This window comes from Enoplosus armatus, chromosome 1, assembly GCF_043641665.1.
Source record: "Enoplosus armatus isolate fEnoArm2 chromosome 1, fEnoArm2.hap1, whole genome shotgun sequence".
NCBI lineage: Eukaryota > Metazoa > Chordata > Actinopteri > Centrarchiformes > Enoplosidae > Enoplosus > Enoplosus armatus.
Genome location: NC_092180.1, coordinates 24737121 through 24763470, shown reverse-complemented (window position 1 = coordinate 24763470; position 26350 = coordinate 24737121). Strand labels below are relative to the sequence as shown.

General features: G+C 40.3%; 2 protein-coding genes across 7 annotated transcripts; both read right to left on the bottom strand.

Annotated features, from left to right (window-relative positions):
* Positions 1-409: 409 nt before the first annotated feature.
* Positions 410-9860, bottom strand: LOC139288940 (aminopeptidase N-like). Its single transcript, XM_070910412.1, has 20 exons — positions 9256-9860; positions 8945-9087; positions 8480-8619; positions 8160-8286; positions 7215-7369; positions 6644-6757; positions 6362-6505; positions 5876-5941; positions 5444-5509; positions 5150-5325; positions 4598-4674; positions 4317-4450; positions 3888-3943; positions 3654-3801; positions 3443-3534; positions 3168-3278; positions 2822-2989; positions 2243-2383; positions 1679-1760; positions 410-1581 (listed from the first exon to the last, which is right to left on the bottom strand). Exons 1-20 carry the CDS (start codon positions 9858-9860, stop codon positions 1429-1431), a joined length of 2898 nt encoding a protein of 965 aa, XP_070766513.1. The 3' UTR covers positions 410-1428.
* A 7535-nt stretch (positions 9861-17395) lies between these two features.
* ap3s2 (adaptor related protein complex 3 subunit sigma 2) lies at positions 17396-25933 on the bottom strand. 6 transcript variants are annotated; one of them, XM_070902405.1, is made up of 7 exons: positions 25755-25933; positions 24702-24793; positions 24019-24130; positions 22776-22847; positions 19941-20052; positions 19704-19722; positions 17396-18531 (listed from the first exon to the last, which is right to left on the bottom strand). In XM_070902405.1, exons 1-7 carry the CDS (start codon positions 25821-25823, stop codon positions 18372-18374), a joined length of 636 nt encoding a protein of 211 aa, XP_070758506.1. In that variant the 5' UTR covers positions 25824-25933; the 3' UTR covers positions 17396-18371. The 6 variants fall into 6 exon arrangements, with proteins under 6 accessions (XP_070758506.1, XP_070758516.1, XP_070758531.1 ...); XM_070902415.1 differs by lacking the exon at positions 19704-19722 and having other exon boundaries at positions 17396-18497; positions 19945-20052; XM_070902430.1 differs by lacking the exons at positions 19704-19722; positions 19941-20052 and having other exon boundaries at positions 17396-18497.
* Positions 25934-26350: the final 417 nt, after the last annotated feature.

Genomic DNA, 26350 nt, shown 5'->3' with positions numbered 1-26350 from the left:
AGGCACAACAGGCAGAAACCTTTCCCGTTGGGTTGAACAAAATATGTTCTCCCACTTTGTTCAAAATGTTCTATGCTCGTCTTTATATTTGCACTTAGCTGTACAGTTGCCTGCTATGATGTTAAAGTGATTCCTGACAATTACTAAAACTATCAAGGGCACGTACAATGCAAAATACCATGGCCACAAACTCCATAAAACTCCCAAAGTCCCATGATAGCATCTATTGTTAGACCATCCCTGCCTGGTTAACGTACACATCTTTCATACTCATAATATATATTCTTCAAGCCCAAGCCTGGATACAATGTCACAGTCGTTTTCCCAAAGTCACGGAAGACGTTACAGGCTGTGTGGTACTCCCACGTGACTTATAGATTAACTTGAGAGAGCTCCTTTAATCTTTTCATTGTTTTCAACTTTATGCAGGTCATAAAAAGTCAGTAAAACGTCTTTACAGCTCATGTTATCACTTTGAACTGTCAGTGTCACAGCATTTGTTTCAAACAGGCTGAAACCAGTGACGTTTCTCCTCTGTGCTAGTCATACTCCTCCGTCATTGCACAGTGATAGTGTATCAATGTTAAGTGACAAGTTAAGTAACAAAAGCTACAGTGCATGTAGGCTTTGGCATTGACCTGGCAGACAATTACTACATAATGTTGTGCAATGATTTGCGATCTAATCATCACATTTAAAAAAGGACAAACTACAAGAAGTCTAAAAAAAAAAAACAAATCAGGCTAATTTATTCAAGATCATTTTTTACAATATCTTTCTCTCCTACCACTGAAGGGCGAATTGATTCTCAGTGTAAAGTCATCCAGTGTTGAGAATGACTTAATGTGGAAGAAGCTGCAGGAAATGTTAATTTACCAGAGCTGTTCAAAACTGTTTTTGCTTAGCAAAGCCACATCCCATCATAATCAGGGTCAGTAATGACAGTCACAGGTTTCAGTCACTCGCAGAATCAATGTCAATGAACACTGAAGCTGCTCTGGTGTTCTACAAGTGGCTCAATGCCTCGTGTTTATGGTATAAATGCATTGCATACATCATAGTAAGCTGCAGTATATAATGTGAAGTATGAAGAAAAGGAAATGAATGCCTTTCTGAGTAGAAATAAATGCTATGCGAGTAAAACAATCTCTTGTTACAATGGTTTTCTCTATGACAATCTTGGACTAGAGGTCAACTTATTTAATTACCGCTACATCACTGATATATGGTGATACATGTGGTCCACTAATCATCATGTCTGTTCCTTTGCTCTGTAATAGCATTCCAGTGACATATTGTGCCACATCAGTTGTCTTTGTGCAACTGTTACTAAGAAAAGGGCTTGCCATTTGCTGTTCCTGAAGATTACAGTGACAGTGTCATCCATTACGTATCCCTGACAGCACATTTGGACTGTCTTGAGTGTTCTCATGTGGACTCTTCACTAAACCACTTCAGCACATGGGCTTTGTTCTCTGTCACCCATTTGATGTTGGCTGTGGTCTTCTCTATAGCCTGCTCCAGGGCCAAGGTGGCTGAGCCAAAACCAACATGGAGGTTGTCTTCCTTGAATTTCTTCAGCTGGAGAGAGCCACAAAAAACAAAGAGAGAAAAACTGAATTTTTGCATTTGTTTGGAAAATACAGTGTGTGTGGTTGCGGCTATGTGGGCAGCATACCTCCTGCAACTCAAACTCTGTAGAGAATCTCTTTGTGATTCCATTGACGAGATTAGAGAAGGAAAACGATCTTCTTCCATACCTAAAAAAAAAAGAATGATACTGTTTCCTTGAAAGGTGTAGTGATATAATGATGGTGGTCAGCAGAAGGAAATTGCGCATATTCGATTGTTAAAACACCAGATAAATGTCTTACAGGAAAGCCTGCAAATAAAGGCAAATAAAGTCTAGTGGTGTTGGACACATGTGAAGGCTCAGAAAACAGTTGTAACATAATCAGTACTTAATATATGGTTATTCATGCTTCATTATTGACTATTTTCAAGCTAACTATCCAGGGAAATGATGAAGCAAACTGGGTGAGTAAATGAAGGAAAAACAGCACCACGTGCACTTAGGGACGTTACATTTCTACCAAGTAATCCTCAGCATTTTTAACTTTTACACTCAGAGTTGAGAGCTTCTGTTGATTCTGTGTACTAAATCTTCTTTAGTCCTTAATTCATTCCTTGAGAGTGCTGACTGTTTTTCCGACAAACCCCCCTCTGAGGAGTGAGCTCTTACTGCTGGAAAATGTAGCTCCATCTTGCTCTGACGAAGTTCCAGGCCAGCGGCATCCCCACAACGTTTCGGGCGATGTACTGGATGGTAGAGGTGGCGTCTTGCTTGCGGATCTTAGTTGGGTCTAGGGTGTACTCCAGATACCTGGTTCAAACAAAGCTTGTTATTACAAAGAAATCATTTACAAAACACTACTTTAATAAATCTATTACAGAAGAAAAATTAGCTGAAATCTCTGCTAAGGCTGCTCAAACAGCCAAGCAGTTAAATTAGCATGAATAACGCGATAAGGCGAAAAATCACTAAAAGCGAGTGACATTTGAACAACCTCATGGCATAAATCATTCTACAGGAAAACTCCAAGTGAAACCTTTGTCAAATCGTGGCTTTCTTGTTTTGGAACAAAATTTCAGATCAAAGTTAAAGTATCCAACTCAATTCTTATTAATCAACCAAGTTAGTGTATTATACATAAAGGTAACAGTTAAGGTGTTGTACATTGGTAGAGAACATGCATAGACCAGTGTCTCATTCAAACACCTTGAACGAGGATACTCCCACAAATCTGGATGTTGCATGTACCTGTTCAAAAGCCAAGGTGCTTTGGTGCAGGCCATGGCCGCCCTGAGCCTGGAAGCTTCAGATGCCAGAGTGGCGTTCTTGAACATTCTCCAGGCAAAGTCCCACTCGCTCACACCACCAAAGGCTATGGCACGGCAATAAACTGTGCTTTTCAAGTTGGAATGGATCCTGGTCAAAATTAAGGCAAACATACGGTAGATGAGACGATGAATACCAAACACACAGTTGGTGTGTACATTGCCAGCAACGTTTGTACAGTTGATTCACTGGCTGTCGAATTAACACAGACTGCAAAACAGTCCAATCCAAAACACCAAAGAAGTGAATTAAACTGTTCTGTGCTCACGGGTTGTCATGTGGATTTTCCATCCACCATCTGTACCAGCTTTTGATCAGGTCCCTGCAATCCTCCACACCCACACTGCAGGCTATTCCAATAGCATTGATCTGATTATACCTGAGAAGGGAGATGTTTGAGAAGACTGGGTAAAACTGCAACATAGCATGACAATATCCAATATGTCCCAATTAAATATTGTATTGAATTAAGCTATGTCACCTAATGGTAAGTCACTTGCTTTTTGCTTTAAAAAATACATCTTATGGTATAAGAATTCTTACTGGTCTGTGTGTCCAGTAGGTACTTTGGTCCAGTTAGCTGTAATTGTCTTGAAGTGTTCATAAAGTGGTTGGATTTGTTTCTTGAGGTATGCCTAAAATGAAATTATATCGGCAAGATATTTTATGTCAAATCGTTTTACACTTTCCCATTATACACTTCTGTTAGTATCATAATGAGCGGTATTAGTATTAGTAGTAAAACAGTATTAACCTGTAAGGCTCCATAGACCTCAGTGCGGTCAAACATGAGGATGTAGTAGTCGAGGTTTCTCAGAGCTGACTCCCAGGGGATGTAGTCTGTTTCCTTGGAAAGGTATTTGGTAGTTCTCAGGGCCAATGTCGTACTGATTATTTTGGCTCTACACAAAGGGAACAAATCTTTCTTATTCTTTGCAGACATACAAAGCGTGAAGGATTTAATACTTTAAACACTTATTTTCTTTACCTTGCTAGGTTGAACGTATCATCTATGATCTGTGCTCTGTTAATGATTGATAAAGCCTGAAATAAATGACATGTTAAATGTTAAATGTTCTTGCACAACAAACCTGTGTGGTAACGCAAACACAACATCTTGGTGTCTGCTGCTTCAGAAACCACATTTAATACTGTAAGAGCAACTGCACATTAGGAAGTACACAGCAACCCCATCCAGTATTGGTTATGTGATTGGCCAACATACCCAAACCCAGCATCCACTTTTAAGTTGGAAGGACAAATAAACTTAAACTTGAACTTGAACTTAAGTGGGCAACCATCATGAAAATGCACAATATACATCTCACCCTTTTCTGTATCTGATCTAATGGTGGACATACAGTACAAACAAAACCGTCACTGCAACTTTAGACAGGTGAATGGGCATGTGACTCACCTGATGGTTGGTGTTGAGCAGAGAGAGGAGGCGATCCCAGTTGTTAAGATCATAGTTCACCCTAAAGTATCCAGATACATTGGTGTTCGCCAGCACCCAGTCCTCTCCTGAAACTCTCATCTGACTGTGGGTGTCTGATGACAAATATTAAAGAAAAATGAGCAAAATATTCCGTTAATGGTACTGACTAGTGGTTGAGTCCACTAATCTGGTAGGGAGTGTTTTCTTTTCAAGTATGCAGATCTAATATAGACGAGCAGTGGTTGTTTCTATGACCATACCTGTTTTTTGAAGGAGCCAGTACTGTTGCTGCTCCACACCTGTCTTCATCCATTTAATCGGGACAAACCACGTGTAGCTGGACATAAACAGATAAAAACGGTAGAACAACATTGTTTTTTACCCATGCTAGAGGCATGGCTCTAGGGATGGCAATGTCAGGCTGCTGGTCCATCTTTCTGTTGGACTATTGGATGGATTGCCATGAAATTTGCTGAAACATAAATTCATGTCAGCATCAGGATGAATTGTGCTAACTTTGGTGATCTTCTTGCTTCATTATGTGTTTTAGAGGTGCACCAAGGCCGTAGCTAAGGCAAGGCAAGGGCAATGGATAAGATGGGAGTAGAGAAGAAAAAGATCTGACCTTGTTAGCATGCCTATGTTGGCATTTAGCTTGAATCACTGCTGTATTTACAATATTATGACTCCAAGATATATAGCTATTTTGTTTGTGCCTCAGCCAGTAGTAATAGTTTTATTTCAATAAGGAATCAATTTCTTCATTTTTAGTCTACATGGAACTTACAGGACAAGGTAAAACTGATTCCTACTTGAACTGAGAGGGCCTGTCCACTACTGAGTCTGGATCCAACAGGAAGTGTTTCTGGGTGATACCTCCTGTCCGGGTGTCAATAGTGACCACTGGGAAGCCCATCTGAAGAGTCCAGTGGTTCATAATGTTGTGGACGGTGTGAGGAATATGCATACCTGGTGTGTTTTCAACTGCCTGACAACAAACAGAGGGTAGCAGGAATATAAGAAGAAATACACACACCCAAGGACACATTGCCAAGTGAAATCATGCATAACACATCTGTGACAGTGAAGATTTGAACTGTACCGACCTGTTGGAGGTGGTCCCACAAGTCTGTATACACTGTGTTGCCGAAGGCGAATGTGTTCAGGTAAGACTGAGAAGAAAAAGCAGTTATAAACAGCAGGTCAAGCATCAGTAGCTGTCAACACATTGCCTTAGATGTAATCAAGATGTTAAACCTGCACATAATTGCATTAGGAATATGTCTGTGCATGTTATCAGAATCTTAACCAACAGAAACCACTTCACACAGGAAGCAATGACTCATAAATTTAAAGCAAATGATCTTGAGTAATCTTGTGGTTTACTCACACACACCAGTCAGACTAACCATAAGATGAATTTGGTATGATCCATCATACCCACAGACTGTCACTACCAGCACACACACACACAGACACACACACACAGCGGCAGCAGTAACCATGTGACGAGGCCTCATAACAAAGTTACTACTCACACTGAGTCCTTTGGCAAACACAGGCTCAGTGAGAAACTCGGACAGCATCCTGAGCACCGCCGCTCCCTGAAAACAACAAACACAGAAACTACCAGAATTTGGTTGGCTTGAACTTCTCATAACAGCAAAGGTTTTCCTTGATGGTGCAATATTGCTCCACAGCTAGAAGTGACCACATTAAGGGCTGTGTGAATGGAAAAAAAGAATCAAAACTGACAGTCATACTATATATTTTCTACAAAGGTGTTATAGTTTTTCCTGGGAATTAAAAAAAGATAATAGATCAAGTAAAACTGCCTAAAAGTGGACAGTAAAAAAATGGCTTGAAATTATGTTGTCGTAAGGTATTGTCGCATTTTCTAGTATTTTCAATCATAGGGGCTCATTAAATAACTAAATAGATTTAGATATATTTCCTAAAATACTTTTGAGAAAAAGTCAGTAAAAGTGTCATATCCTGCATAAGATTCTGTCAGAGGAGCAGACTTTGCTGTAGGAGATGGTGTTGAACATCTCGCTGATCTGAGCAGGGTCATTGATCTCCTCTTCCTGGCGGGACAGCGGGTGGGAGGAAGCCAGGGCATCCACAGCAAACACCTTGTGCAGGTCATACAGTATGATCTGGTCTTTCTGCAGCCAAGCAGAGAGATGAGTTAGAACAGGTTTTCTGATCCATATCTGTGAGAGGTCATGGAGCCGTGAAATGTAACAGTACTTTTTTTACTTGTCAAGGCTCACTGTCTTTGAAGGTACAAGCATGGCTCTTACAATGTTCCAGGTGGGCTCAGCATAGTCAGCTCCGAGGTACTCCACGTATGACGCAAACCCCTCGTTCAACCACAGGTCATTCCACCATTGCAGAGTCACCAGGTTGCCAAACCACTAAAAAGACACAACACATAAAGAGAAAAGAGATGAAGAGTTCTGCCACAGTGAGTTAAGATTTTGGCCAACATTGGCACTGAAGTTCAATTCCAAGAAATATAAAAACTGACAAAGCAGGGGCTTAAGAAAATTCCCAACCACAGAATTTCACATAACTTATGATGTTAGGTTTTAAATACCTACATGGAGCAGGGTTAATTGGTCCCCAGGTGATCATCTGTCCTTTGCTTTTGCAAAGGGAGGTTGAGTACTCTGGCTAAATTTATGTTTTCAACATTACTGTCTTCTTTGCAAGAGTGGAGGAAGACCTAGCTGAGAGTTTGCACCAAATGAATGTCCTGATAATAACTGTCTATTTTAACTTACTTACTTATGAGATTTTTTCTTTTTCTCCTGATTACTATGACTGGAACTGATGTGATGACAGAAACTTGGCTGATATGTTATGGCCTACCATGTGTGCGAGTTCATGGGAGATTACAGTTGTAACTCTCTCTTTGTTTCCCGTGGAGGATATGATGGGGTCAAAGAGCAGGGCAGTCTCCCTGTATGTGACCAGACCCCAGTTCTCCATTGCCCCAGCATTGAAGTCAGGCAGAGCTATCTGATCTGGGGGGGGACAAGGACATCAGAAATGTATCAGAAATCTGAAATGGCTCTCGAGATGGCAATGTCGGTCTGTCAGTCAGTTGGTTGGTCAGTCTCATCAACTGTTGGATAGATTGCCATGAAATTTGTAGAGACTCATGGTCCCCAGAGGATGAATCTTAATGACTTTGGTGAACCCCTGACATTTCCTGTAGTGCCACCATGAGGTTGACTCTTGTGGTTTTGAGTGAAATGTCTCAACTATTGGATGGTTTGTAATGAAAGTTGGTACAAATACTAAAAATACTCAAATTCTTACTGTGGTTTATTACCAACTACCTGCAAAACTAATTCCCATCAGCCTCAGCTGTACATTGTGTGTAGTGCTAATTAGCAAACGTTAGCATGCTAAAATGCTAGATTAAGATGGTGAACATGAAACATTATATCTACTAAACATCAGCATGTTAGCATGCTGAGGTTAGCATTTACCTCATAGCGCCTATCATGTGCATAAGTACAGCCTCACAGAGCCGCTAGCATGGCTGTAGACTCTTAGTCTTGGTGATTCACTACCGCTGGTTCCTTGTAATGTTGTTGATCTAAAAAGTCAAAATCATTCTACAATTAAGAAGTCCTTCTAAATACAGGTAAAAATGTCCAACAGCAAATGTGCAAAGCTTGCACATAATGAACAGCATGTTTTTCTTTCCTATTGGAAAGACGGAAGCGAGATATCGGAAATTAGATTAATATTTCTATCTTCACAGGAAAATGTTTGCCTGAGCATGTTGATGCAGAGTTGACCTACCTGACTTGGAGAGCGGATATGTTGCATTGTAGTAGTGCTCAAAGAACTGAAGGATCGGCCCTGTAACGTTGAGAGCATAGTCACCCTGTCTGTCATCTATGGCTTTCCTTCGAGCCCAGATTCGGATCTGCAAAGAATATGGCAGCTTTTAGTCCACAATGTTGAGTTGAGGATTTTTGTTGCATTCTAGCGTCACAGGAACATAATGATGTGACTTCTGACCCTTTTCTTGTACAGTTTTTGTTCTATGATCTAAATGAATTTGTAAGCTATGACTACACTGGCAATGTAAACAGATGCAGGGAACAAAAACATCTTACCAACAAATTGTTCTTTTGGGTTGATTGAATATTAACAAAGTCACTGACAATAAATGCCAGCAGATATGTGGACATTCTCTCTGTGGGTTCAAATGTAGTCACTCTGACAGGCACGCCATCGATGACAGAGTCTGCAGTATCTGTTCAGAGAGGGAAAGAGTTAGACTCTGACACTCTGTTAGCATTAACAGCATCTAGTTTCTGATTTTCTTATAACATGTCCAAGTTATTAATTATTTACAATGAGACTGTCTCACACACAACACATATGTTTCTGTGGCTTGCTCTGAAAATCCCTTTTATAACAAACCTCTTAAATATCTTGTGATTGATGATTACTTGAAATAAAGAAAATTCAATATGTTGTTCTGTTCTTACTTGGTTTTACAATTTCCTTTTGTACTGACTATCTGTTTCTACAGAGAATTAATATGTATCAAAACTTTTTGTGTTTCTAAAACGAACCGATTTCCCTGCCGTTAGACAGGGCCACAGTGTTTTGGTTGTGGATGATGATGACATTGAAGACGGCTTTCATGGCTGGCTCGTCAAAGCAAGGGAAGGTTTTCCTGGCGTACGTTGCTTGCATCTGCGAGGTAGCAACAACCCTGCAAAATGTTCCAATTAAACATTCACACAAAATAGAAATCAACCAAGCGAAATACTCTAAAGTCCCACCAAGAGGAACATTGGAACCATTTAAAAATTAAAATTAACTCTCACGGTCAAGGGCACAATGATGGTGCACCATTATGCTTTGCTATGTTATTGCTTACTTCTTCACACCATCCTCGATGTATTCACTCCTGTAGAAGCCTTCCAGGTCATCTGCCAGTTCCCCCCGAAATTCAGTGTAAAGTACATATGACACTCCAACAGCTAGTCTGCTGCGTAGCTGAAGAACCAGATACTCCGTCTTCACAACAAACCAAGACTTTTGTACAGCAGGCGCCGTGGCTTCACCCAGGCCACTCAGTTTAGCATGGTGCCCATAGAAGGTGGTGAGGTTCAGCTTGTTGGAGTGGATGATGATGAGGTCTGTTTCCTTCACACATCTGAAGACCACCGCTGAATGTCCAGTGAAGATGTACAGGCCGTCTGCGTTGGGCTTCAGCCGCGGCCACAGGGTCACATTGTAGGAGACAGGAACCAGGGAGTTCGGAAGTCTGTAGTGGTCCCAGGGCTCCTTCGGGGTGAAGGGGGTGGTGGGGGGTGTAGGCATGCTGGTGCCGTCTGTTGCTCCATCTCCAGGCTTGCCTCCATTCTTGGCCCTTTCCTTGTCGTAGGCAATGGACAGAGCTACAATCGTAGCCAGAGCACAAGCCGCCAGTACAAGCATCCCGAGGCCCACATTTTTACTGACATAGTAGACTTTCCCCATGTCCGACACCAGGAGGTCAGAGAAGTCTCTGAGGGTCCCAGTCTGTGTTTGTCCAGCACAGTAGGTCTCTTCCCTCCTCAGTTAATGGTTGAGCTATTAACATGGCAAAAAAGACATTTTCACAACACCTAAGAATTTAGTGTTTAACTCAGCAGCTCTTAGATTTACAAATGTCAAGTAATAATGCACAATCAATGTTGTTCAAAACTGGCATTGTAATTTCATTGTTCCTACTGTGCTGTAGTCTACTGTAATAGCATTCCTTGCAAAGTCTTCCCTGCAGGGAAGCTCATAAGCTCTCAGTAATCAGTGGTGTAAAGTAAGGTTGCCAGTTGTTACCATACCTAAATACACTGGACAACATGGGAGCCAAAAGATGACTTAGCTTTCCTGTCAAATGCCAACCATATGATGCAAGAGAAAATATCACTGCACACAACTTCAGCAATCAGAATCAGCTAAAAAACAAATAAAGAAAGCAAAAGGTGGTGAAGATGAATTCTAACAACAAATCAGTAAAAATCAATGGAACCAATCTGGAAGAAGTAAAGTGTTTGCCGTATCTGCAATACTTCAGAAGAGCATTCAGCACCCTGAGAAAAAAATCATTAGATCAGAATAAAAATAAAAACATTTAGGAAGGTTCCTGGACAAATATAGTGACAAAGTCAGCGACTGACTTATGTCTATTATATGGCAATTATTGCTGTATATATTCTGATATGCTGAGCAATAGCTATCTAAAGTTTGCTAACATTAGCCACCATAAGCTACAGGTCATACCATACTGTACTAAGCAAGGCTGTAAATGCAAAATCTCCAAGTGTATTGAATTGCTTATCAATTCAACTTCTATCTTTAAAAGGGATATTTTGATATTTCTACTTTTAAAAATGACATAGTCTTGCTGTAAAGGAATAGTTTTAATATAATATAACATTTTGGGTAATACGTTCATCGGCTTTCTTGGTGAGAGTTGAAAAAGATTGCTATCATTCTGTTGGCTGTACGATAAATAAAGCTATGCCAACAGCCTGGCTCCGACAATGCCTCACTTTCATGAGGGACTGTATGTTGATGAAAAATGAAACTCTGGAAACAAACAAAAGCGAAACGTGATTGTTGTCAAAAAGTTTATCACAAAGACCGGAAGCAGGGGGAAACACTTGACTCGGTCTAACAGTAACAAAATCCGTCTTCCAGCTCAGCTAAAGCTCACTACATAACACTCCATATCTCATTTGTTTAATCCATACAAAAAAAGGCATGTAAGTGTAAAAACATGGTTTTACTTGGGATTATGTGCCGAACCATTTGGCACTGTGACTTTGTGGATTCTCCGCTGACAGCCTGCCAGCTTTAAAAAAAGGTGCTGCTATGCTGATTTTTTACAGAATATAGGTATTGTGCACGCTTTTAACTGGTTATACATAGTGTGTGTGTGTGTGTGTGTGTGTGTGTACAAGACAAAGGATCTCTGTTTACCCTCCCTTGAATCTGTGTTAAATATCTAAAACTTCAGAACCATAGCTTACGTGTCACTTCTAGTCCTAAATGGGGTGTCAATGACTTCTTCCTCAGGCTCCTCCTCAGTTGATATGTCCTCCTCTGACCATTCAACATCCTGCTCTGCTGCCTGGCTCTCTTCCTCCTCATCTCCTGGCAGCTCAGTGTCTGAGTTTCCCTCAGTCATTTTCAACAAAAAATGTTTTTCTCTCTGCCTCATTCAGTGCTCAGTGTTTCCTGACATATGGAAAATGGTGGAAAATGAAAAGAAGCAAGCCTCACTGTCCCCCACAAAGGACAGGGGTAAAATTAACATACACTTCTACTAATACTACTACTACTAAGACTCTCGTAAATAAAAAAAAAAAACAATCCTTATGAGGAACAGAAAAATTATACCTTTATACATTTGATCACTTACCTCCCTCACTGCCACGTGTTTGCTGAAATTCCAGCGACTTTGAAAAGACAGAAGATGTGCTCGGTTGGCCATACTCCCATGTGTGTTACATCACTAGAAAGCCCAGGATGTGCTTTTCACAGCACATTAGGACTCAAATAGACTGCATGCATAGTGTTTGAAACAAAGGCCTCAGTGTCGTGTCTCCCACAGAGGACAAATATGTATTGCTGGTTCTCAGGAATGGGCTTTTATAACTTTGCGGCAGCTTGTTTTCTACCGCCTGTCTCCACACGTATCCTTGATTGTAAACAGGAAACTCATCTATTTATTTCTTATGCTTTTATTATTATTTTCTTGTCTGTGGTGACAACAACATCTGGATTAGTTCACAGCAAAGAATGACCAGGAGGAAACAGACCATGTTAACTATCGCCTCTGCACAGACAAGAACAATTTGATTAGATCAAAAAGCACAGTGTGATCTTATAAAATAGACTGGGTAATCGTGGTATTGATAAGCGACATTTACAACTGATACAGGAAACATTTACAACTGATATAATAACTATTCCCAGCAGTCTGACATTTTTATGTAGTCCTAACTCATACACTGCAGACCATAAACGCTCATCACGGTGAGGAGAAGGTAACAGATTCAATGGAAAGTCATTAAAATTATACTTATTCATTCTATAATCCCATTTAGTTTGTGTCCAGGAGGCCTGGAGTTTAGAATGACAAGTTAAAATAACTATTTTCACCTCCCCATCAATAAAAATCAATTAAAGCCAATAGAGAATGTAAACTGGTGGCTTCAAAGCTGCTCAGTTTAAGCAACACAGTCTTCCCAACGAAGCTAAAACTTTCTCAGATAATTACACCAAAGTTTACAAGTGACATAATTCTGCTGGCCTTAGTGGGAGATCAGCAGTTCCCTCAACCTCTACTGTTTATCAAAACCACTTTACATTATCAGCAACTGCACAGGGATCAGCTGTGGTAATTATCTGCTGGGACAGAGCAGACTGACACACACGAAGTCAGAGGATACTTTGTCATTTGTTTCTTCTACCAGTGAAGCGCAAAATCCTGACTGTGCAATTTGTCCTTCCTCTCCTTCCCATGTGATAGCATGTACAGATGTTTCCTCTACATCATCATCATCTAATCATCGCACTGCACGTGTGAGAGTACATGAGAAACACCCAGCATTGTCAGTAACGTCAGCAGATTTGTCAGCTGTGCATAAGCAGGTGTTGGCATGGTCAATGAAATACATATTCTCCAAACTTTCCTCCTATTTCTTTTGTTAGAACGGTGATGTCTTATCAGTTTGACAATAATATTCTTTTAGTGTACAAATATCTATTAAACATTTACAAACACCACTTTCTCATAGGGCATACATTCAAAGGGATTATGAATGGAAACTTCTTGTGTTGATTTTGTTGTGGAATCCTTGACTGAAGTTGTGTAGTCTTCACGTGATGACAACAGCCATCCCCATGACAACTGAGCAAACTTTATCTGCTAATACAGACTGTGAGTTGGGGCTGTTGTTGAAAGTCCACAACTCTCGTTCCCATTAATGATTATTTATTTTATTTATGATTGCAGACCTAATGTGTGAAACCCATGACCTTTTAGAAATGATTTACTCTCTAATAAGTTGGTACATCTCCTAGATACTAGTAAGTGATTCATGAGAGTCATAAGAGTCATGGCTTTCTCACTGTCTGCAAAATGAACAGATTTTGGTCGGGATGGTCTGCAACTCCTCTGTAGAAGGTAGCAGGTCTTCATGATGATATGAAGAGATACTTAAAAAGACAACATATGTTTGGCTGGAGGAATATATACACCAGTTAAATGGTTTATTTACAGTCTGACAATCTAAACATTGCTGTTACTTACTATGTATTAACATTAATAACACCTTTAGCTACAACTTATAAATCCCTTACAATGTATGCCTTATTACAAAGAGTTACTTTACCAGAAAAACCACAGTCTTCCCTTCACACACCTATTACGATTAAGAATTACTAAATTGATGGTTAATCTACAACCAATGGTGCATTATTATAGTAATCCATAAACGTTTACGATAGTGAGAGGCTACAGGCTCTATATTTGGAAACAGGTTTACCTCGGTTGACTGAAGATAGACCAAGGTTACGGCAATCTTGTGCGTAGGCATCTGTTTTTAGACGTTATCTGCTTACAGATAATTCTCCATTGGATTATAAATAACAACATTTGGCAACTTGTTTAACAGGCCAGATATGGCAGCAGTGATAAGGCACACTGTAGTGGGAAAATACAACACATCCCTTTCAACACCCTTAAAAGTTTATTTTAGGTCACAGGTATTTGCTGTGGTGCCGTCTTGACTCAAATTCCCACGACACACACTTTATCAGGCTTATCTACCATTTTATTAAGAGAGACACCAAGGCTGAAAAGATCAATAAATCCTTCGGGCACCAAAAAGAAACAGTCCTGCCCAGTCACTGCTATGTGAACTCAACACCCAACAGGTACAGAATCTGATTAAACTCTATGCAAACCAAGACCACACAAACGTAGACATTCTAGGACCTCTCTGTAATTCAAAACATGCTCTCAGCCATCTATGCTGGTAAAAATGTAGCTAGGCTATCTACTCTGCCTTTGAATAATTCTCACTAAATGCAAGGGAAAATGCACTATCTACAAACAAAATGTGTCCATTTTAAATGATGTTTGTTTGTCTGTCCGAGTATTATTATTTATATTGAAATCAATATAATTAATTAATTAATTAATTAATTAACAATTTAGCACATTAAGTATGTGATTTAAAGGTAGCTTAATCACACCACATTACATGAAATTCGTTATGAGTCAAGAGCTGAGAAGGCAGCTACTGAGATCTGCTAAGCTATTTAGCTTTAGCAAGAACATTTAGACGCTGCCTTATTTAGTTATGTGGAAATTGGTAATTCCGTTAGTTAGAATTACCTAAATGTATATTTTTCATTCACAGATAAAAGCTAGAGGAAGAAAATAAATAAGTACATTTAGCTGTAGTTTTAGCTAATGCTAGACACGAATATCTCACAAGCTAGCATTTGATATAGCCCTCTTGCTTCTGCTGTGTAGTTAGCTGCCTCTGTGTGGCAGTCCACAGCTCACCAAGACAGTGCAAAGTCACTGCATTTTGGCTTGGTTTATAGCTCTGTTTTGTAGTTACTGCAAATTTAAAAGCACTTTGCACAGAAATTACACATTTATATGGCACAATCATTTTTATACAGTAAAACCACATATGTCAAACAGTCAGATTGAGATCTTCTTAACTCACTTCTGACCAAATATGTAGTTTATGCAATATGCCTTTGCAGGCAGTCATCTTGTCTGTTAGAAAAAGTGTGATTAACAATAGAGAATGCTACATTTAAAGGTCTCATATTATTACAACTCAGACAGACTGAGCGGGTGGATGAGCGTCCCTGTACTTGGTGGGTGGTGCTGTGCCTGGAGCAGATGACCTGGGCGGGGCGTGGCTGAGTGCAGTGACTGTACAGTGCGGAGTCCCGGCAGCTCATTTAAAGGCACAGTTTCTGAATACAATACCTTTAAGGTGTTGGATAAAAACCTTTAAGGTTGGGCTTGTCATGACATGTACGGCTATATACTGTATGTACTGATATTATATACTGTATTTATACAACACTAAATTGTAATATGATAGACCAGGAGGATTCTGTTCCAGGTGCAGTCTGTGCTAAAAGTCAAAAATGATTATGTTATTGTTATTCAGTGTGAGGCAGGGGTTAACAAGAATGTAATGGGAATTACTCAGCAGTCTATTAGATAGATGCCTCTAATGTCCTGAACTTCCCTTTAGGCCAAGTTAAGACGCGCTGTCAAACAAATCACAGGCACTTTCCCCTGGCCAGCAGAGAGCAATAATCTTGTGAGTGGGAATGTTTATTTTGGGCGTACAAAATCCCATATTTTCATTGAGTAGAAAAATGACAACAAAAGAGCCATGTGACGTCATGGTGTGATTTTAACACACTGTTCTCGTCAGGCTCCCTGCAAGTACTGTGTATTCTTATTGGTCAAAACCTGTGCAAGGACCCGTTAGTTATCATATGATTAGAAATCATTAAATGCTCTGTACAATATGCCCTGTGCACATGCACATATGCTACTTGTGTATGTTTTTGTAAATCAAAATAGGAGTAGTTAGAAATAGTACAGGTATTCTTTTTTTTTTTTTTTCCTTTTGCACAGGACTGTGAATTACTGGTGACATCTGGGAAGGACTAACATTGGACACCTGCCTTCCTACTGTGAACCTTAGTTTGGCTAATATGGAGAAATACATTTTGTTTGCATCATTAATCTGCTCTCTCACACTTTGTCCTTTGGCCATTTTGTCCAGATTCTCTGCTGGGGATCAATAAAGTTCATCTTATCTCACGAATGTGAACGTAGGATACATTTCAGTACCCACAAACACGTTTTTGCATTATCATTCTACCTGCACATGAACTGTGACCTACACTATCAGCTCTTTGTGGTCTCAGCTCCACACTGTACAGATAAGCTTCAGCCAGCTGTTGGAGCTGCACAGTTTACATCCAGTACAGCCCACACTGGATGTTAGCAGACAACCAATTAATCCACGGCCGACAAGTCAAACTGGGATTAGTTAAATCAACAAGCACTTCACAAGTGCTATTTACGGTTTGCGTACCACTGAAATAGTGGTTACTAGCCTTGTTATATGGAGATCTTTTATTTGAACTGAAAACAGTGAACTCAAATGAGGGAGAAAGAGAAGCAACAAAGACTCAACTGGCTGCTTTGTACGACCTTTAGAGGCTGATGATCTTTATTGATCATTCATTTTCATAAACATAACTTACAACACGGAGGATATATTCTGTCTATACTGTATTCATGCACCATTTGTGAACAGACAAGCATGAACCTTTTTGTTGCTGACCAATTCTGGGAGACCTTCTTCAGTGTAACACAACATTGCACCAGATGCCAAAAGCTGTAAAGCTAACACAGGCTATCACAGAACCGTTGCTGTGAAGGAAAAAAAAACTTGCAACAAAAAGAGTGACTTGGCATGCGGGCATGTTGGATTAATTAACATGTCAAACGTGGGGGAAAACAGTACATACCAAAGCCCGTGCTGCTGGATGTCCACTGCAAGCCAGGATTTAAGTCTGCATGAGACGCAGAAGTTGAGCTGGAATGATCCTGGCTGATGTGAAACACTTGCAGTCTGCATCTGTGAGGGTGGAGGTGGGAGGTGGTGAGAGCTGCCACAGGTTTTCCTAGGGATGTAGGGAGGGAACAACTCCCTCAATTTCCACAAAAAAAAGCCCCTAACTTAGTGGGAAGGGGGGGGCTTAAAGAATGCGGCTATATCAACAAGACTGCAAACTCAATGTAGTTGAGCAGAAAGAAGTCAGTGCATATGAAACCACTTTGATGTGAGTTTCACATGATGCCAGTTCACCCACAGCCTGGTGACTCAGCTTACCTGCTGACACATGACGAAAAACTCCAGGTTGCTGTGAAGGAGTTGGTGCACAACAAAGCACAGCCACAGGGATTTGCATTTTCATTTCTTTAATTTATCTTGGCAAGGAATGTCTTTGACAGAGACAAATTGGCCTTCCTTGAGATGCTTGACAGGACTCAATGGTACAACTCGAGCAGAGTATGGCTTAAATTACAGTCAGAATCTGATTGTATGGGACGACTAAACACAGCCAATAAGACACAAACACACTTTATACAAACACTTAAAGAACCAAAAAAGGTCAAAGTTAGTCTGTTGCCTCTCTAAACAGATGTTGGCAAGATACTATCACAGCACATTAAAACTTGGCTAGAACCAAACCGCATTTACATTTGCCGTACAATCTGCACCCAGGAGAACAATAATATTATTCACAAATCACAAGGATGTCAGAGACACGATATATTACAGAGAAGGAAAAATAAACTGTGACAAGAGCCAAGCAAGGGAGTCTAATCCCAGTCCGTATGAACACACACTTGGAACAGGAGATAAAGATGTGTTTGAGTAATTATAGCCCAACAAAGGAGCCAAAGGATCTTATTATTGTGAACTGTGCCGAGTCCAAAAGCTCACTCTAGACAGGGAATGTTTTCACGGGACAACCGGTGATGAATGTCAGAGATTTAGAAGAATATGCTCTGGGCCAACACAGTTCATTTTTCTTTTGGAAAGAGTAGGAAATCAACTGGACACCTACAAAAAAAACGACACAGAAAGAATAGCAGAACATACATTAATATTACTCTTGATGCTTTATAGAATCAAACTTTACATTATTGTGCAAATCCTTCAACTGGAGTAATCTGTAGATTGCATACAGCAGAACTCAAAAGTAACTCACAGCTTAGCTCCCGTTCATGTGAAAAGAATGAGTGGGAGAGTAAGCCGCTGTGGTTCTATGATACATGTATATAACAGTTTGCCCTGTGCTGACAACAGAGCTGGGTGGAGGAGAACTGCATCAGTAGTACATCAGCCCCGCAGAGCTCAGCTGGAGTGCTGTTCAGAACGGGGAGAGGCTCGGCACTTTGATGTTGATGTCTCCGATGTTGATGTTGCGGGGAATCTCGGGCAGGTTCATGTTCTTCACGGCAGAGACGGCGCGAGCGGGGGCTGCCGATAGACCTCCCTGCCAAAACGAAACGACACGACACGGAAAACACCTTCAAAGCCACCGTGTGAGGAATTCTTATGTGATTAGCATCTTTAAAATAACTGGCATAAGGCATATAAACTCCTGTAAGCCTACTATCCTCATTTTATGAAAGTAAGCATTTAAGAAACCATTGTACCAATGGTTTTGCATGTTTTAGTCCGCTTACAACATCGTGAGCAAACTTTACTGCCAAAAATATTTTACAGCATGCCATTAGATTAAGCCTATTATCACTTTTAACAATATTACAATTCATAGCAATTCGGAATGTGTTTTTTCTACCTACCAGGTTACCATTAATGGGGTAGATAATGTTGTGAGGAACTGTTGTGAAAATGCTTCCTTGTCAGTGCTTACAAGTGAAGCACTGTGGTTTTGGAGCCCCAAGGTAAAAATGCCCCCAAAAATAATCTTTAAAAAAAAAAAAAAAAAAGATTAAACAATTGTGATACAGCGTGTTAATTAGTGAGCTTTACAGGCGCTGGTAGGCGGATTCTGTTACCTTTGGACAGAGCCAGGCTAGCTGTTTCCCCCTGTTTCCAGTCTTTATGATACGCTTTAGACAACATTAATGTTTCACTTTTGTTTGTTTTCTGAGTTTCATTTTCCATTAACATACAGTAGCTCATGAGTGTGATGCTTTTTGGCAGCCTCAAATTTCAGGTACACTGAAGGAGCCTCCCAAACACACTCGAATGCACCAAAAAGGAAAAACAGCCCCTGCCCTCAACTGAGTTACTAAACAATAGAACAAAAAGGATTTGGACATAAAAGCAACTACTGGCACAACACATCTGAATCTCCGATGGAACTGTCAGTGGTCGAGTTGCATTGTGGGTAATGCAACTTTTGACAAGGAAGAAAAATGGACTCTCTGGTTCTGCTGCATCGATTCCTTTTTTAAAAATGATCCATCGTGAGTCCGACAGTGTTATAGGACTGCAATGCTAAATCGGTGGAGTACTCTTTTCAGTGTTATTTCTGTAAGTTGACTTAAAATAACTTGTACAGCAGCGTCAGTCTCATTAACTCTTGTCTTTATTTGTCTTTTGTTATTTTTCATAATTAATCTAGCTAGCTATATAGGGAGCTGACGTCCCCATGAGCTACTAAGCCTACTAAGCTCTGATTGGTCAGTTGTTTCTTTAACCACAGGAAACAGGCGTCAATCGGCACAACACCAGACCTTTTTGAATAACTCAATGAATCCCAGATGTGGGCAGCGATTCGGAGGTCTGGAACCAGGCTAGCAATGGTGGCGATGATGACTCTCTAAAGAGTCATATCTGATTTTAACAGTGAAGTGAATGCTAACCAGTGTGGCTGCAAGCACTACTGGGACGTTTACACAGGTTGCAGTCTATGGCCTAAAACGTGCAAAAACACTGGCATGGTCCTTTAATGTGGCTGAAAGACTGACCTCTGACTTCTCCATGCGGTTCTGCACTTCGACCTGGGCTACGATCTCATTCATGTTGGTCTCCAGCACCATGCCTCCCATCACCACCTCCTGCAAGATATAATGGACCTGCAGACAGACGTAACAGTTAACACACAGCGACAGCCTGTACACCACTGTACATGTAAATTCAGTCATTAAAACAGGTCTCTTTGCATGCTTGCTGTGACTCCGACAGATAAAGAATAATAAAAACTGGATCCATAATGCAGCCAGATTTGACTGTGCTTCGCTGTGGTACTTTACAATCCTGCCTCGTTTGGCAACTCAACTCATCTCATCTCTATGTCTTTATACCGAATGATACAGAAGGGATGAGAGAGGTGCAAAACCTAAAGGTGGACAGTTCAGTCCTCTCTGGAACGTAGCTCTCACTCATGGCTCACTTGGAGAAAGTTTTATTTTCTCTCTCAAGTTTAGATTTGTGAATTCCTGTGGGCACAAAATATTTCGGGGAACATGAGACAGTCTTCTATTGCTTTGAGGCTACGGATGATTAACTGGAAATATAATCATGCCTGGAAGAGATTTGAAACCAGTATAGTTTTCAATAAAACTGTTCTGTTCCTAAATGTTCTCCTTGAAAATTAATTGGACTATATCAGTTGCTGCATAAAGTGACATGAGGGAAAGACATGAAACCTGTAATTTATTCATCTGCATATGTCCATGACAGACGATAGAGTAATATTAAGTTTGTTTCAAAACCCTGCGTATGTGTAAAAATTACAATTTCACAGTGCTATGCTGGTCAATGTTAGCCAGGAGAGCCTTCTAAAAGCTAAATGTTTTCTCTCTAGTAGAAATATTTCCAAGTTTCACCTTGGAACATTCCTCAGGCCAAACCCCACTGCACCACATGACATCAATTTCCTGCTGGGAAAATTCAATCAAGATGGCCGTAGACGTGTCTGATTAGTTTCCAGCAACACGTCGAGCTCAGCCCCAGGCAGAGAAAAGAAGGCCTGAACAATACAGAGCTTCATTCTAAAAAGGAGTCTTTTAAAAACCCATCATCAAAAAACCTTTACAAGAAAAATACCTGAACACTGATGTTTTTTTTTTGTTTTTTTAATCAGTCCTTGCAGAAATTCCCATTTCAAAACGAAACTGACAATTCTCTCACTTCTGAAGTGAAAATGTTAAGAGAAGGAGCTGCAACTCTTTCAATGTCCCCTGTATGATGTCATGAGCCCAGTTTGATATATAATATTAGTAAAAATGCTGAGCCCACACACACACACCAAAAAACAACTGGACCAATTACAGCAATGCAGCTGTTCCTGAAAAGCAGCTGGCTATATGGAGAAGACAAAAACACACGACTACGCTGAACACCTCAGGGTCATGTCTTTCTCATCTGAACCTTTTATTGAATGTGAAAAACAAAACCATTCATAACAAACTGCTGTTTCAGAGTTGGCATGTGTGCAGTAAACATAATGGAGTAAACATGCGGTTGTTTCCGACATTTTTGGATGGAATTCACAGACTTCGTGTGCACAGGCCTTAACATTCCCATAGCCTTACAGACGCTGGTTACTTCAGGCTACATGATTCAAGGTACAACATTGTGTTTCTGGGAAGGAATCTGGTCGACTTCCTCATTTGTGTGCACATGTACACATATGAGGAAGAGAATGAAACAATGCGCTTTCATTTCAATTGATTTTTGCCAAACCAATGTACTTAAAATAATATAGTAAAATAAGAGTGGCAAAGAAAATGTTCTAATGTAGAAGTTGACCAACTGCTGGCCACTAGCAGTAAATTATCTCATTTACGGCTAGTGGCAGAGTCGTTGCTTCCTGCAGCTGTTACACAGTACAAGGCAGAATTTTCTTGTAATACTTTTATTGTGAAGTTTACACTGATTTTAACATCACATGCAAGAGTTGTTGGAGGTGGTTTGTCCCACTGTTTTTAAAAACAACAGTGTAGGTTGTGCTGACACTGGAAAGGGGCGTCATTCAGCAGGTCAGACTGTGCAGCTGATCCATGTCTAAGTCACAGCTAACTCGCTGGGCTTTCCACAAGGATGTGAAGTTGCCAGCCAGTGTGGGAAAAGCAGCCAGCTAGGGGAGAGGGGTGGCCAAAAAATAGCCCGAATTTGGTGGCCCCTGGCAACTTCTGATGCCACTATTCCAACATATTTTTTTTATTTGGGGAATTTGACATTAGTTTGCACAATTGGTCAAAAAATACAAAAGTGTTCATTATAATCTGTAAAGTTCCAATGTGAGGGCGAGGCATCGCCTACATTTTCCTCATATGACACAGGCCTGTTACTTCGACAACATTGCCTGTTTTAGTGCGTGTTTGCAATGCGTCTTAGATATGGCTCTGCTGTAAAAAGCACAATGTAAATGAAGATAATTCATTCATGAATTGAATTGAATTGAATTGAATGAGGGTGACCCTCGTCTGTGCAATCAATGCAATTCCGAAGGTGTTTTGCCATCAATTATTTTGCTAATATTTGTCATACGCTGAAGACGACACACATACATTTATATAGAGCATGTGGGGGCGGGACTGATACAGACAGACAGCCATGTTTCTCTATCATCATGCTCGCATTGTTTTGAAGCTCAGGCTAGTGGTCGTAAGAAGTACACTCATAGCTTGTTCATCAAAACTATCTTATCAGAATCAAAAATGAATATAATAAAGTAGCACTTATGGAACGCCCTGCTTCTGAGCTCAACACTGTGGCACAAACAGCAGCAATGTGCAGAAGAAACGCTTAAAAGATGACCAGTATAAAAAAGGCTCCACCACTCCCCACTCACCTTGTCCATGTGGAATATGAGGTCCAGTTCACAGACGTTTTCAAAGCATTTATCCAGTGTCTCCACAAACACCTACAATGAAGAGGATTTGGACAGTCAAACATCCCATTTCTCAAATAAACACCTCAAATGTTGTTATCATGGAACATTTTGAGGATTGTGATTATATTTGAGGGCATAACAAATGCTGCTTTAATTCTGCTGAATAAGCAAGTAAAGATGGTCCAAACCTGCAGGAAGTCAGTCATACTAAACATTTAAAAAACTACAGAATGGGTGACTGGTTTTAGATATAATACTAATATCAATGATAATAAGAGTGAGGCCATGTAGGTGGATCAACACAAACATTTGGGTTCAAGGCTGGTCAGTGTGGGATCAGTCATCAAAAACTGTAAGCTGAGCACCTTTAACAATCCTGCAATGCTGATATTTTATGGGCTATTTTTAAGTATTCCTACTTTTGTATCATGTGTTGGTTTGGTCGATGTAATACTGAGGAGTGTAGAGGGGAAAGTTGTTGCTAGTGGTAGTCAGCCACTATTCTGTCATAATTCTCCTTTACTGATGATACGGGATTGTGCTGATAAATATCTGACCAGTGATCAGTGGTCAGTGATCAGTGGAAGGACTCTGGTCCTAATGTGGATGTTGCTTCACTTTTTAGGGCAAGAGTTATGTCTCTTACATGCTGCCACAAGTACAACAGAATTTCCCAACAGAGATAACAAAGATGTAAAACCAGATTTCAGCTCTGATAAAAAAAAAAGAAAAAAGACTATCAGCACTTTACATGATAACTTAGTTGAGCTGTCAATACAGCCTGTATCTGTCAGATCTGTGTTTCCTCGTTTACATGTTGTTAGTACATGACTGGTCTTATCCAGAAAGATTTCCTTTGAGATCTGGCAGCAGCAGCACCGCAGCAGCAGCAACGCTGTCTGTGTGGACACCACATGCCTGCGAGACCCAGCAGTTCAGTGAGGTAGATCTAATTTCCTAGATCACCAGCACTAAAGGCAACCAGTTCCTTACCAGCAATGGGTCAAAAATGATCCCTGTTTCCTAAAATTAATCAAATACAGCATAATGTAATGGAAAGGAGCTCAAGGGAGAGACAAAGTGTCTTCCTTTCAAGCTTGGACCATTGTATGAGGACATGGAAAAAGGGCAGATGTGATTTTACTTCAAATACCACACATTAAATATGTATAGAAAGCAAACTAATAGAGTAGAAGCTGACCTGGATCAGGTCCAGAATGCCGAGCTCACTCTCAGACGAGTCCACACAGAAGACAAAGTAGAGGGTTGCATAGTGCCTGTAAATGAGCTTGTAGTCGGAGCCACCGATGAGACTGCAACAAGATAAAAATGCAGCCTTACAAAGAAAATCCAGGTCGAGCTATATGCTGTGAATGAAACTCAGTCATTCAAATAAATGTATGCAATAAAGTAAGTGAGTTGACAGGAGAAAAGAAAAGAAAGAAAGAAATGAAAAGAAGTGAGACCAAGTCTACTTTTGTGGGTTTGCCTCCATCTAATGGTTAAAGTCATGTTACTGCATCTGCAGTCAGCTGCTGAACAAAGGCTCATCTTTGCTGCCAAGTGATGTCAGTGCCTGTAGTGACATCAAACCACATTGAGAAAGCCCACAAGGTCCAGCGTTTGCAGTACTTAGTTTAAAAAAAGGTCTGTCTTTCAGTCTCTGTCAACATAAACTTTAAAAGTCTCCGAATGCAAGTACTCTCATGTTTAGCTGTCACTCTAAGTCTTTCCATTACAAAAATCACGACATGAACCAAACAATTTCAGTTGCAGCAGCTTTTCTGAGATTTCTTTTCATACATACAGTATAAACACTTTCTTAGTTATTCACTTGTCAAAATGTGATTTTCGGACAGAACCACAGCAAACAGCAACACTTGCCTTCCACCCTCCAAGAAGTTGCAGACATTGTCATCTCTTTTAGATACCAAATGGAAAGTCTCCCGAATGATCTGCTGCTGCATGTCCTCCGCCTGCAAGAAAACACATGACACAGTCTACTTAGTGCCAACCACTCTACGAAATATAGTCTGTGTTTGGTTTTTATTCATTCATTCGTTGCACAAGAACCTTGTGGCACCAGAGAAAGTATTAATAAAAACTAGCCTTTCATGCATTCTGAAATTCCCACTCACAGATAACAGGTACAAATATATTATTACAGCATAGAAAAAAGGCTGATGTTTAACATGAGATCCTTGATAACCACCATACTTGGTTACTTGTGGATCAGGTTGAAACTTTTTCATGCTCAATAATTAAAAAAACTTAACTGTGGACTGTGGCCCCTGATTTATCTCATTACCTAAACCTCAACCTGTTGAATTGTCTGAAATTAATGTAACAGAATCTACCCAAGCAAAACTTACTGGAGAGGAATGAATACTAACGATCCCTAATGTTCATATCTCACTGCTCTTTGTGAAAGGCCATTTTACCTGCAGCTATAAGCTTGACAGGTCGTCAATGATCCAAAAATCAGTGATCACTAGCTAACCAGGCCAATACGGAAGTAGTAACAGTGAATTTGTACAAAGCTTGAAAAGTTACGAGTGTTTTGTTTCTGCGAAATCATACCTGCGAATAAATTCCATCCGTTCAATATTGCTAATGGAGGTGTACATTGTTAAAATGTGTTTTAAAGTGAGGCGTTTACCTCAACAGGAAGGAACTAAAAGTAAGAAGTGGCTAGATAAGCTCCCCTAAACCACTGCAAGATGGCGTCAGCTAAAGTTAACGTCATTTGTAAATTGCAATTTGGTTACATTTTAGACGCACACCGATCTAGATATTGGTAACATTTGTGGTGCGGAGGACTATGGACAAGCTGACAAATGCTAATTCAACACTGTTTGCTATCTTAGCTAAATGAGAGTGAAGACAGCAATAGAAAAATGCTAATGTTTTTGTACAGCAGCCCCAAAAAATACTTACAAAATACTGATAGAATCTGATCAGCCGCGGTTTCCCGTGGTTGTTAAATATCAAGATGGCTTTAATCATCTCTATTCTTTGGAGTTGTCAAATCACAATATGAAGTAATTATTAAAATGTTACGCTTCTGACTGTTTAGATTACGTTAGCTAGAGTACTTCTCGGCCTCTCAGCTGCCGGATGAATTCGTGAGTTTACATCCGGTTGCGTCTCCACATTCAGCAGTCGACCTCTAACAAACACCTCCGGTCTTTTGTTCCGGGGAGGTCACTGAGTGCGTTCACATCATGCGCACCAGAATCCTGGCTGTGTTTTTGGAGTATCCCGGTTATGTGCTGCGCATGTAAACATCAAGTCTCGTTTTGAGAAACCTGGATACTCTACCTGGAGTACTCCTATAGAAACCAGGATACTGTGGCATGTAGATTACCTTATCCAGGTTTCTGAACATTCTTTGTTGGTGCAGAACATAGTGACTGAGATGGTAGAAATCAAGACACGTCTGCACAGTGATGATCAGAAACCTGGATACTGTTGGAATCATGTAAACAGGGATATGAATAATGTTCCAGCATATCCCATATAAGATCAAAACC